Genomic DNA, 13,522 nt, shown 5'->3' on the forward strand with positions numbered 1-13,522 from the left:
CTGGAGATGACACAAAATGTGTCGAGGTAGCATGCATTGGATTGCTTATGTCAAACTGTACAGTAAAGTACTTGAATTACTTTTCATGAAGAAAAGAGAGTCACATTTTCTAGTCTCTTACTAAGTTGTCAGACAAGCAGGTTACTGAATGCAGTGTAATCTGCAGTGTAACCGTAGGCACATCCCCTAAAGGAGTATATAGGATTCTTCACCATTAAGTATTTTATAAAAGGCAGAAAACACTTAAGCACATTTAGAACTTCTGGAGTTCATCTCTATGATGTATAAGGCTTAGCCTTTTCCTCCAGATATTCCACCATTATGGATATAAGATTATACAAGATTATGACTTTATAATGTCGATTTATCACAGTGCTCCCTGTACTGCTACCAAGTACAACCACAAATCATGAAAAACATCTGTAAGTCCCTATAAGCAATTTGTCAGAATACTTTAAAGTACATGTATAATAAATGAAGAACACATGTTTCATAGGAACCAAATGAAACTAGAGCTGTACCGAATGCTTTGCCAGAGACTTGAACAGCTGTGGACATCAACTCTCTCTCCCCCTATCAAGCGTTAAAGGCATTGTTTTCTTTTTTAGCCTGACAGGTGATGTTTACAATACTGTTGATCTTCCTAAAAGACAGATTGCCCAAATATCTCTGTAGACCACTTCTACCTCCTTAAACACAGTGTTTTGATTTTCATTTTAGATATTCGACACTTTCTGCCAAATTACAAAGGGTCTTCACTGTACCATCCTTGTCAGCTTCTAAAACCACTGTCAATTAGTTCTGAAAAAGTACCATGTTACCTTCTGCACAGCATTTTCTGTCTGGTAGCTACAGTGAAGAAATGGAAAGTTCTGTTCATTGACTATTCTGTTCGGAGTGTGCACACACAAGAACAGTCCTTCATATACATATTTCAAGCTTCTAAAGAAGTTTGTCTGACTTCCCTGATCTTGATGTCTCAACAAGACAGCTTTGATTTCTTTGATGTCTAAACACAATATGAGATGGCAGTTGCATAGTCTCTTTATTATTATGCTTTCCATCTCAGATTAAGGTTACAGCTTCATTGTTATTCAGAATGATGATACATTTCTTTACACTGAGAAAAAATTAGCAATCAACCCTTCCATCTAATAATATCAATTGAATACTGTCACTTCCATGTAAAACCAGAGCACACAGTTTCATTATCTCTCTAGTCTTCCTACTCTACCAGTTTTTGCTTTTCTTCTCAGATACAAGCTCCCTGCTTCTCACATTCCTGTTTCAGATCTATTTCCAATCATCATCATCATCATCAGGAGTGGAAGATGTTTTCTTTTATTAAATCTCCAGATATTAGCTCCTGTAATTTTCTGTGTGTACTGTGATTTGTCAAACCTGAGGAAGGTGAAAAAGCTTTTTTACTTAACAACTTTGTTATAAAATACATTGATATTAAATTTTAAGCAACCTTTCAAAATGCTGAATAGTGTTGTATTCAAGAAAGGTGAATGAATTCTAAACATTCTATTACACAAGCCAATCTAGCATTCATTATAATAGTATATTATTAGTTTTACTTTGTTTTATCTGCTTGAAAAAGTAGCAGGAACATAAAATATTTTCTTCTGCACTGAACATATGCAATCATCATTATATATTTAAAAAAACCCAACCTGCTGATTATAAAATGGCTTAAATAGCCCCAAGTGTCCCTGAAGAGCTACTGTGTACTGTGTAAAAGCTGAATAATCCTGCCCATGTCAGAAGGTGACTCTTCAGCTGTTCAGGATCATGGGCTGATATGCTACCACTTGTAAAAAAAATATTCAAAACACAAGAACATAGAGTTAGGTAAAGATCACTGTCATGGTCTTGGAATTAATCTGCAAGAACTGACAACACTGAAGCCAGTCTAGCAAGAATGAGTAAAGAAACTGTAGCTTTTACTTAAAACCAAAACACGCAGAACACAGCAAATTCACACCAAAATAAGTTCAGTGGAAATATTAATTTTTTACATCCTATTTGGCTCATTTTTCTTTTACAAAGATAGTTTGGAAAAAAAGAATGTGTTCAAATACACTTTATATTTAAATACATACTGAATGCACTATTTATATAACACCAGAAGTACAGTCTCTGCAAAAGTACTCCAAACCATTATTGCTCAGTGTTCTGAATAAAATACTTTAAGTTATTTATGAAGGCACATTGATAGAAGAAAAGATGTTTCAATCATCTGTATTTCGTTTAATCAACAAAATAGGGGAATTCACTTTGGCCCCTGTGCTTAGAAAAATACGACTTTGATTTTCAAAATCTCCTTTCTGTAATATTTACTCCTAGTATTTACATGGTAGTTTCTTCCCATTCAAGCTCCACATCACCTGCAGAAGAAACAGATACATTACATTAACCTACCTTGTAAACAAATATTAACTAACAGCAGGTAACTGTTTTTCACTGAATTTAAAAGATCTTGCATGGAAAAAAGTGGGGAAAGCTTGAGCAATGACTATCACTATAAGGGGGAATAAAAAGCAGCAAAAGGCTAGATATGTATATTTTTGAAGCAAAAAAATGCATGTCAAAGGACTTTTTTCTGCTTCTTAATCTGGACAAGTCATTGCACCTGCTATGAAAAAATAATTTTGACACAGTCTGTATCTCCTTACCTTCCATGGCATCCAGAGAGTCCATCTTTTGCAGTGCTGAGTAATTTACAAAACATAAGGGCTGACTATTTCCCTTGGTTGTCAACAGATCCAATACACATTGATGTAAAAAAATATATTGTGCCTGTAAGATGTGAATTTAAAGATGCTTGATTAGAAGAAAAATGTACTTGTAATACCAAATAACCTTTTTACTTTTTCTATAACACCTAGAAATATCTCAAAGTAACTGAAGTTTAACTCAGCAATCTCAGTACTTTGGTGACCATATTGTGTATGCCTGATCTGATTTCAATTATTATGAAGAATAATGCTTTAAATTTGTCAAAACATGTTAATCCTTATGACTAGTAAGATGTATGAAATTAGACTAACCATAACTGAGGGCTACTCCACAATTTTCTGTGACTGTTTATTCTGTGAACAGACATTTTGCCACTAATGCAGACTGAAGAAACTGAACCATAAGAATGTAATATCTAGATAAGAAAATTTTCCTCTTTCTACCATAGAGAAAACCAGCAGGGTGCACTCAAATGCAGAAGTTCAAGTAAATCTAAATGTATATGTTCTAGTAGAATGCACCAGTGCTAGGAGCAAATCAACCTGCTATTTTGAGTGATACTTCTCGAGCTGTAGCCTCATTTTTAACAGATGATAGCACAAAGAGTGGGCAACTAAAGTTAATTTGACACTTCCAGGACATGAAGTCTGAAAAGAGGAAAACAAAATAAGACAATGTAAGAATGAAATAAAGGAATGAAAACTGATAGAAAGATAATAAATGGATTAAGCATATATTCACATAGGAGAAGTATTTTATGTGTAGATGCAGAAAATAAGACACGTGTTCAGGTTGGAAGAGACCTCTTGAGACCATCTGGTGCAACTACCCACTGCTCAAGCTGGGTCAGCTAAAACATGTTGCCCAGGACCTTGTTGAGATGGACTGGAATATCTGCACCAAAATCATACTATTACCATTGACTTTTGCACCGACAAAAATATTTATGTAATTTTTCTGCTCAATAATTGCTATTTTGTTTCAGAACTGCCACCAATTTGCAATTCAAGTGTCTCAGATGTATGAGAGAAATTTGCTTACATAGATAAGTTTTATGGTCACAGCTCCAGAGCTGTGGGGGTAATTAAAACAGCTTTTCCCAGGCCTCCTGCAGCATGCAGTACCATCACACTTTTCAATAACTTTCTTTCTGAAATAATAGCATGGCATTACTTCAAACTAGCCCTTGCACTAGGCAAGAAGATAAACTTTAACATGTCCGCTGGACAAACATGGACTTTTAGAATGAAGGTCTGAAGTTTCAGTGGAGTTTAGATTGGTTATTCCAGTTCAGAATGCAGACTGAAAGCTCCATAATCTCTTGAACTCATACAGCTACTCCTGATAATGTAGCAATGAAAATCTTTCTGGGTTTGCCAGGGGAGAGTGAGGCAGGCTACCTGGGCATTTTATGTGTAACTAGTTATTTTCCCAGTTAGAATCAATGAGAATCTTAACTATTCTCATCCATTGGCTACAGTAACAGATCAAGACTCTGTTAGAAAAAAAACCATTATTTTGAAGCTATAAACAAGAAAAATACAGGTCTGAGAGCAATCAGCTTTTATTTACTCATAGAACTTACAGACAGTTTGACTGAGGGATTTCTATACTGAGTCCTGGGAAGGCATTGCTCCTCTAATTTATATCTTCTGTGCTGATCACATAAAATCTGATTAATAGGCAACTCAACAGTGTTTTATAACAGAACTCTCAGAACAGTTTGACTTTTGAATCCACCATAAAAATTTACAAGATTTATTCCCTTTGGGCAAGTTTTGTCAATGATCTGACTTTTTTACTCTTGCGAACATGAGCTAGAAATTACCTAGACAGAGAACAGCCAATCTCAGAATTTTACTGCTAGCATACAGATGGATATTTGATTTGTTAGAAAATCTGAACTCTGACACCATCGTCTTGTATTGCGTTTCAGCACACATTTTCCTACACCCTGCCAAAATATTCAAATGAAGAGGTTCACAAAAATCATGTATATTTTAAAAACAAACATTGATCTTATTAAATGTCTCACTGTTTTAAGATTTTATTTTGGGAGCACTCCTATTAAATTGTCTGCCAGCCTTTGATTTATTTTTAGATGATTCTACTTCTAGTCAAAAGTGTAAAAGAAGGACCAAAAATAGTCCCAGAATTCATCATCACAAGAAAGTGCTGGCCATTGGTTAGCGGCATCAAGATTTCAAAAGGAAAAATTTAGAGCAAATGGTAATCAGACTGCACCTTACAAGATACATCATGCCAGAGTATCACCAGAAGGTCTCATAAAAACGTCTGAGGAAGGGTTAACTGCTTTGCATATTCTGACATACTTTTTACATATTCTGATGTGATATGGACTAGCAGAATTGCATTCCCAATGGAGAAAGTCTCCTTACATTAAAATCAATTTAAATCCATCAGTCATGTGGAAGTTCATCCTGAAACTACTCCTCCATACTGAGAAGCTGGTAAATCACGCTGTAGACTCAAAGGCTTCAGGCTGCCCTGGGTTAGATCTGGCCTGCAGGAGACTTATGCCAGAAGCCTTATCCAAATAAAGCTGATTTCCGTTCCACTGGGCATTTAGGATCAGGTTTAAATTCTTCTATTATTCCTTTACGTATACTCAGAATTCCAGATACAGCAGAAGGAAGTCTTCCTCATCAGCAGATCGTCAATGACTTATGTTCATACAAAATAAATCTGCCAGAAATGTACTTTTTAGACCCAAAACCCACCACTGATTTTGAAAAGTTTGAAACCTGTACTTAAATCTATCCATATGTGCTATTTTATTTCAAGCAATTGAAAAAGAATCAAGGAATCAATAATGAGTTCAAAGGTAAATGAATATTTTAAAGTCTGGTGGACTATGTGACATATGCATACACAAAAAAATTGCACTTAAGTAGTAAATGAAGTCAAATCAAGTAGTGAATGAGCAAATCCATTTTTAATTTAACAATTGTTCTTCATTCAAAACTTGAAATAAAATGTCTTAGAGATTGAGAAATTATTATTTTGCTTCTAAAAATAAATAGCACTCTTTTCAGCACTTGTCAAGACTTTGCTGGCTAAGTATACACATACAATATATTTCCACAATGCTTGAAATAAATGAAAGCAGAGTTTGGTAGAAAATTAATTATACAGCTGATTGTTATGAGCTTTCTAGTCTTGTTTAGTAGATCAGAGGAAGAAATGACTAATTTTTCAACAACAGGAAAACACAATAGATAAATCTTACCAGATTCTGTACCATACACATTCTTTCACTTCTTAGCTCAGCTACAAGTCCATAGATATCCACAAAATCATGGTCATTTATATGTTGGGTTAAATGGTCAAGTGCAATATAAACACCTGTTCTTCCAACACCAGCACTGAAAACATGATAAACAAGATAAAATAAAGCTATTATTTTAATGCTTTTAGCATTTTCTTGGAATATTCTGGATAAATTGTTTATTGTGAAAAGAAAAACTTTTGAAAAAAAACCAAAATCTTTTTTCAGTATTTACATTTTGTGAATTCCTTGCTGAATTGGATCAAGTGAAATCTGGATTTGAACCATTTTCTAATTTTGAGTCTACAATTTCACATTTTCATAATTTTTTTTTTTACTCATTTATATGACCCAAACCTGTTTGAACAGATTCCTATAGCTTTTCTGTGAGTTTTCTAGAGCTCATTAATTGAGAGGGAAAAAAAGCATAAGATTTTGCAAAATCACACTTGGATTCTGTGATACTTATGGTGTTTGAGACAAAACAACATGGGATCTAGCAAAAAATTTAAAAGAAAATACTTTTAAAGGAGGATGAGTGTGCAAGACATGCTGGTAGGTAGTGTTTTATTTCAAGGTCTCATAATGAATAGGATCATTTCCAAATTACTCTCAGACTTCTCTGCAATTGGTGTAATCAGTGCAGGGTATATCTCTGCAGATAATCAAGAGATACATAGAAGAACTCTTGAACTTGCAAGATCTAATGAGGAAAAAGTAATGAATGAATTTTCTGGATATGAGAATACATAGTAATGCTCTATAACAATCAGGAATTTGAGCACAGGTGGATGTGCCATGCTGGCCCCTTCATACATCTCCGTTCTGAAAAGAGGATAGAACTTGCAGAGAGTCCCCACAGAATACAAGTGTCCTGAAAATATGAAGACCATATTGTTCTCTCCTGTAATAATCTCTCTGGCCCTTGCAGTAGAGGGAAATGTTCATCAAAGAAAACAATATCAAATAAATGAGGCTTTACCACCCTTTGTGAGTGGCACCCATAGGATGCTGAGGACAAATAAAAAGACCTTCCATGCATGATAAAGTGGTTTGGGAAAAGATTTGTAGCATCAAAGCCATCTTTTCCTTCCTCTTATTTCCAGACTCACATCAAGTGAGAATGAGGCAAAGACTCAGTAGCAGACCTATGAGTTCAGATCCCTTTTATGGAACCCACTCATTCAGTGGGAACACTGACCTGCACAAAATTTGCAAACACACTCATCGGTTTCCTTAAGACTTAGGCCTCCCCACACACTCACTCTTTGAAACAGAAGTTTAAGGGTGCTAATGAAATCAGTGGAAACTATGACAGCTGAACACCTCTAACCATCAGACCATTTATTTAAGAGCCTAAATATAGGTTTTAGCTGTTTACAGGCATCCAAGATTGAAATCTGGCCTGTGCAAACCCTTATTCCTATTTGTCATTCTCTGTGGCTTCCAAATAGTTTTTTCCTTATGATAGGTGACATGTGCACTTAAAATATATTTTTAATACTTGCTTCTTAAGAAGACCTCTAATTATAATAGAACTAATTTAAACCAACATATGTCATTTTCTATTCCTCTTCTTATGATTAAAGAGGAAAATGGAGATAAACCCAGCATTATTTTATGGTAATTGTTGGAGCAATTATTTCCCATCACCTCATAATCCCACAATGGATTTCCATACATGGAAGCACAGACACTGGCATTTTACCTTCTAGAAGGGAGTAAGAAGGACTGCTGGAGAAACCTTCACTGCTGTCCATACTAGAACCCTATCTGTGCAATCAGTCTTCATGGTTGTTCTTCTGGCAACTTCCCTGTGCATTAATACATACTTGAAATTCTAGGCTACCAAACGATGATTTGGTAAATACACTTACCTGCAGTGAACCACCATTGGTGTGCTATCATGTGCTCTACTTGCACGGATGAGTTTTACAAAATGGATAATTGGTGCAGTAGTTTCAGGGACTCCATGTTCTGGCCAAGAAGTAAAGTTACACTGCCGCACCATCATGCAGTCTCCATGCTGAAAAATACAAAATAATGCAGTTTTTACAGAAGAAATGCTACAGAAGGTTCAGTAAGGTATATGTAACCGTCTCTGTAATGTCATGTAAAAAATAAAGTTAGAATAGCATAATAATTATAGGATTTACTGGCACGAAGGGATAATTTGTTGTTCATAGAACTTCTGGGATTTTTTTTGAGGGATGGCATCAAGTCCATCTTTCAGGAAGTATTAGTGACTTCAAGCAGTCACTCTTCATTTGACTTTAGTCATTATATCACTGTAATTTGTAGATTGCGGGTTGAAGTTTCTATGGCCCATTTAGAAGTTTATTGAGCTGGGATGACAAATCTGTTCAGGAAAAAGCAACCATTCTAAGACTGATCCAGTGTAGTGAAGGCAAACACACATACATTGGTAAACATAGATACATTTTCTTTCATGCTCTCTCAATCAGAGCAGCAGCAACAGTAAACCTCAAAAAAATAGGTTATGATCTGATACCTAGATTACTTTTGAAGGATGTAAAAATGAAAGAACAGGATCATGCCAAAGGACTGTCTAGTTCAATATGCATTTCCAACCGTGGTCAAAAAAATGTTAGGGAACATTATAAAACATGACAACAATGTATCTGTAGTTCCCCAGACTATCCCTTCCATTCTTAATAGTTTTTGACTTTTGAGCTGCCTCAGTCAGAGACAGTAAACTGAAATTTAATAATAGTACACGTCAGTATTTTTTTCTACTGATTTATGGAGATTTTTTGAATCCCTGTAAGTTTTTAGACTTCACAATATCCTGCAGCAAGGAGTACCACAGTTTAATCAAACGTGTAATGAACCAGTTCCTATTTTTTTAGATTTCTTTTGAACCAATTGCTTGCTTCTTTCTTATTGCAAGAAATATTGAACAACTGTGAACAAGTATGTGTGGCAATTACTTTGTAGTTGTACTATTTTTTTAAAACTGATCAACATGGAAGAGGAGTTACTTTGGATGCACAATGGCAATGGTTTTGAGTTATTTGCTTCACATATGCTTTTTACCTTTACTGGAAGATCATCAAGCATCCACCCACTTGTGAATGGATGTACAATCTTAAAACCAGCAATACAGCACATTTAATGACATGCTTATAAAGGGCATAGCTTCTTGTGCAGGGTAGTTCAGCTATAGTAAATGGATCACCCAGTCAATTCAGATTATCTTCTTTTCAGCCTCACCCTCATTAACACAAGTGACTTTGCATTTCACTGGCATTCATTTTTATTCTAAATACTCCTTTTCCCAGTCTTGTTTCTCTATGCTCTATTTTTAGCTGAAAAAAAAGGTTTATCTTCTCTCAATCATTTTTAAATGTTCAGTTTCTCTGTACTATCTGCACAACATACCCTTATGGGGTGACAGCTGAGACAAGCCCCTAGCTGCTGTGTGCCCTTTGGCACGTGCACATGCCACAGGGTGATAATGCCTGCATTTGGACAGCCAAGTTCAGGTCCTAGGTGGCTGCACAACATACAACACAGATCAATGCTGGGAGTGCAAAAGAAAGCTGACCTAATTTTGGGTCGTAATCCCCAGATTGTTTTTTGAGCCCGCCTGCTGCTCTGACTTAATGCTAGGTTATAATTTTTCCAAGGCATGGAAACTGTAGTTGTGGATCATGACAAAGGTGAAGATCTCTTCTGTACCCTTACTTTTCCTTCCCAGCACAAAGCGTGGGAGTAATACTTATATTGGGTGAATCTCCTGGGGGTGGAGGCCAATGGCTGGTGGTACAATGCAAAGCAGCTGCACCAGAGAATCTTGCCCTTTAATCTGAGAGGGATACATTCAAAGAGATTTGTCTGATCCCAGAATGGTTAGCATTACTCCTTTCTAGAAGAGACACTGAGGTGTCCAAGCAGAAACTTCACCTCCCACCAGACCAGAGGTTCAGTAACCTTAAAAGGTCCTTCATAGCATGTTGGACATATTTCTGAGCTCTTTGTGACATATATTCTCAGGAAATAAAACATGAATGAAAACAAAATGCAGGACAACCAGGCAGTAAAATGTATATACACTGAAAGATTAAAAGAAGAATATTGAGGGAGTAGTTGGGTGGAATACAGCATATCTGATGTTCTTTGAGGTGTTGGATGAACTTTTTCAGTCAACTTCCAGTTGTGGCTTACCCTTTCAATTTTTAGATCTCTGATGGTCCAGTCTATTTGAATATCTTCCATCAGTTTAGTAATCACTATATCCCCAAACACAGTCACTGGTTTATTATCTTCTGGCCAGTACTGATGACATCTTATCTGCAGGGAGATGATTACTAATTAAATAAAAATTATCATATTATAATCTTGACAGAAATTACATACAGAATTTCCAGTTGTATCAAATGCTTTTAATTGTTTCACTGGTAACTTACACGTCCTTTTTCAAAACATTGTGTGAGCATCACAAGCGTTTTGGCTCTTGTCTCCCACACCATTCTCCAGAAATCACCCACTGTTCCTGGTAACGGTCCCTGAGTTGCAATAAACTCATTTGGACATAAATAGCCCTAAGAAAGAGAAAATATTTAATACATAATGGTTGGCAAGGAAACAAAAGAGTTTGCATGTGACTCATAGTTGTGCTTGTATCTGCCATGCCTAAGGCTAAAACCTTGTCAGACAGCGAATTGGCATATGCCTGGTTAATCACTGCATGGCAGGCTGCCTTGGAAAACTAAGGAAGTAATGGCATTTTTTTTATAGTCCAGTTATGAAACAACACTCTACTGAAGCATGGGAAGTGCCATGGTAATATAAATGCATTTAGCAGAGAAATTACAGGGACATCAGGTCATCAAATCTGATTAAAAAATATCTAAGCCTTCATATTAGCCTTACCACAGATCCAGCCAGAGGCCACCAAGAACTATGTCAAGAGGCAGCCAGCAAAGTAGAATTAAATAGTGCTAAGGAGCAGTGGAGCCAGGGAAACAACTAAGGAACAGTCTGAGAGCTAGTGCAAGTAATACACCCACTAATGACCTTGCTCTTTGATGATTGTCAGGGATCTGCTGTAAGTTACAGCTGGAGCTTACTCAAATAAATGATCTCTGATGAAAGGTTTCCAAGAAACCTACTGTAGGTGTTGACTTTTATTTTAGTGTTGGCTTCTGCTCTTTAGTTAATTTATAAATTGGTGTAAAACTTGGGGAGAAGGAAGTTTGTTGAAAAAATCTGTGTAAGTGCTGTGAGTGCATGAGTTCACCTGGATCTGGCTCCTCATAGAAAAGAAGCATACCTACAGGAACTATTATGTACTACAGAAAGTCTAAAACAACAGTGGCAATAATAGCAATAAATTTATGCTGTAGAACTAGCAGTTTATAATATCACAGAGTTCTGCTTATTGCTCAAAATGACTGACACAGTGTTTTATAGCACCACCAAAGCTTCTTGTTGGAATTATAGCCCTATAATTCACAGCTGCCTGTTGCTTACTCCATTTATAATATACAGAACAGGTGGCAGTGGGAAACTATGCTAATCCTCCTTAGTTTAAGAGTGAGGTGAGAAACAATAATTCAGGCAGCTCACAGTTCAGTTACTGACTTTGTTTAAGCAATGAAAGCAAAAGTAGCAGCAGAGCTCCCATTTGTTAAAACTGTATACCAGACTTCTCTTTTCCTCTCTTTACAAATGTGCATATGTAAATAGACCTAGGTGATTAGGTATGTAAATACACATACATATTGCATGTTTTCAGCTATATGCATTTATATATTTATACATCTACAAATACGGAAAGTGAGAGCATATAAAGGGAAAAACTTTAGCCTTGAGAAACCACAACACTGGAATTGTCTATTCACTGATGAATGGTCACCTAAAATGTATTCATACACGCAAAATCTCAGCAGGGAACACTCTGTAGCTGGATTTTGCATCTGTTTGGAAGTTGCTGTTCATGTTCACTGCCTAAGGCTTGGCCTGTCAGTGATAGAAGGGTAAAGACTAGGCCATGCTCCAAGTTGCCTGCTTTCTTTCTCAGTCACTCTGTGTATGGTCCCAGCATCAAGTGGCATGGTTCTTCCAATCTGCTAACCCTCGGAACAAAGACATTCCATAAAAAGGCCATAAATAGCATTTGCTGATGAGAAAGGAAGATCTCTCAGCTCTGTTGCTTATTCTCTGTAATGTCTCTTAGTTACCTGGAAATAACTATTTCTACTTTCCTTTGTGTCGTCTGTTTACAGTCTGCATGCCTTGCTATGTGTTTGAAAAGTGTTTAGTGTAAACCAAGTCTTGACTTCATGTGAGATCACCAGCCACTGCTAGAAGAGATTAAATGCATAACTATAATTCACACTTTGAGCTTCAATAGGACAAAAATGAGATAAAAATAGAGATGAAGAATTTACTGAGCACACAATAAGAAAATGGAAAGTCTGGGAAGAAAGCTGAGGATGAAAAATACAGTATTACTTTCTTCTTCAAGAAACCTACTTTAATTTTCCTCCATCATAACTTTCACAAAATAACAAAGAACATGCCAAAACTGTTAGCCATTTCTATGAAAATTTTCAGTTCAGTAATCTTTGCATTATCCTATTCATATACAACAACTTTAACTCCAGAATCAAGAGACCAAATAACACCTATTTAAACAACTGACCTCAGTGGGAGTTCCACTATTGTCTTTAATGATAATGATATGAGATAATTTATAAAAAGAAATTTGCTGGACACAGTTTTGATTATTACTGGAAATCATTTCTTAGCAATGAAAATGGGACATGTGTACTTTTAAATTTTCATATTTAGTGACACAGGAGCCACTTGAACAATGCCATGGCAACAGTGGCTTTCTTCTACCAGAAAACAAATACAGTAAAAATGTGAGAGACTTTCTACTTACAGACACATAGCTGGCATTAATGTAGTCAGATCCAGGAATACCAGCATCAGGCATCAGCTTTACTCTGTTGTTATTATCTATCATGGAAGTAAAGTCTAGTTAACTAAAAGATTCATTCTAAAACCATAAAACATGTAAAAAGTATTCCTGGAGTGCTAAGAAATAAAAAAATAGTGTTATTTTTGCTAATCTAACAATATTTGACAGACTAGAACACTAATTACAAAGGTAATTTAAACTTCTTCCATTACTGTATAGTCTTTCTTTAATGTTCCAGACATGTTGTATATAATACTTTTTAATTTAAATGGTGAATGGGCCAAAACCTCCAGTGTGATGTATATATGGGGGGATTCTCTACCTAAAAGTATCCTGTGTACTTCAAGCCATGCTGTTCCAGCACACACAACTTCTGTGTGAATCAGAGAGTAGGGTCAGGGATCTGATAGTTTTTTTCTATATGCTTGCTGACCAGGTCTCAGATCTGATTCAGATTCTGGCACTTTTCCATAGTTTTAATTTTTGGATGTAAGGTTAAGTCATTAAAAAAAAAAAAAAAAAAAAAAAAAAAAAAA

The 13,522-nt window shown here is 35.9% G+C and overlaps 1 protein-coding gene across 1 annotated transcript in view; it reads right to left on the reverse strand.

Annotated features, from left to right (window-relative positions):
• Positions 1–2,355: 2,355 nt before the first annotated feature.
• PTPRQ (protein tyrosine phosphatase receptor type Q) overlaps positions 2,356–13,522 on the reverse strand; it is a gene marked incomplete at both ends in the record, with an annotated part of 125,963 nt that continues 114,796 nt past the window's right edge. The window contains 7 exons of the mRNA XM_082280024.1: positions 2,356–2,393; positions 2,682–2,805; positions 5,996–6,131; positions 7,912–8,060; positions 10,223–10,348; positions 10,465–10,599; positions 12,948–13,024. Of these exons, the coding sequence (XP_082136150.1) occupies positions 2,356–2,393; positions 2,682–2,805; positions 5,996–6,131; positions 7,912–8,060; positions 10,223–10,348; positions 10,465–10,599; positions 12,948–13,024 (785 nt within the window). The remainder of the gene's footprint in view (positions 2,394–2,681; positions 2,806–5,995; positions 6,132–7,911; positions 8,061–10,222; positions 10,349–10,464; positions 10,600–12,947; positions 13,025–13,522) is intronic.

This window comes from Coloeus monedula (genome assembly GCF_965178545.1).
Source record: "Coloeus monedula genome assembly, chromosome: 4".
NCBI lineage: Eukaryota > Metazoa > Chordata > Aves > Passeriformes > Corvidae > Coloeus > Coloeus monedula.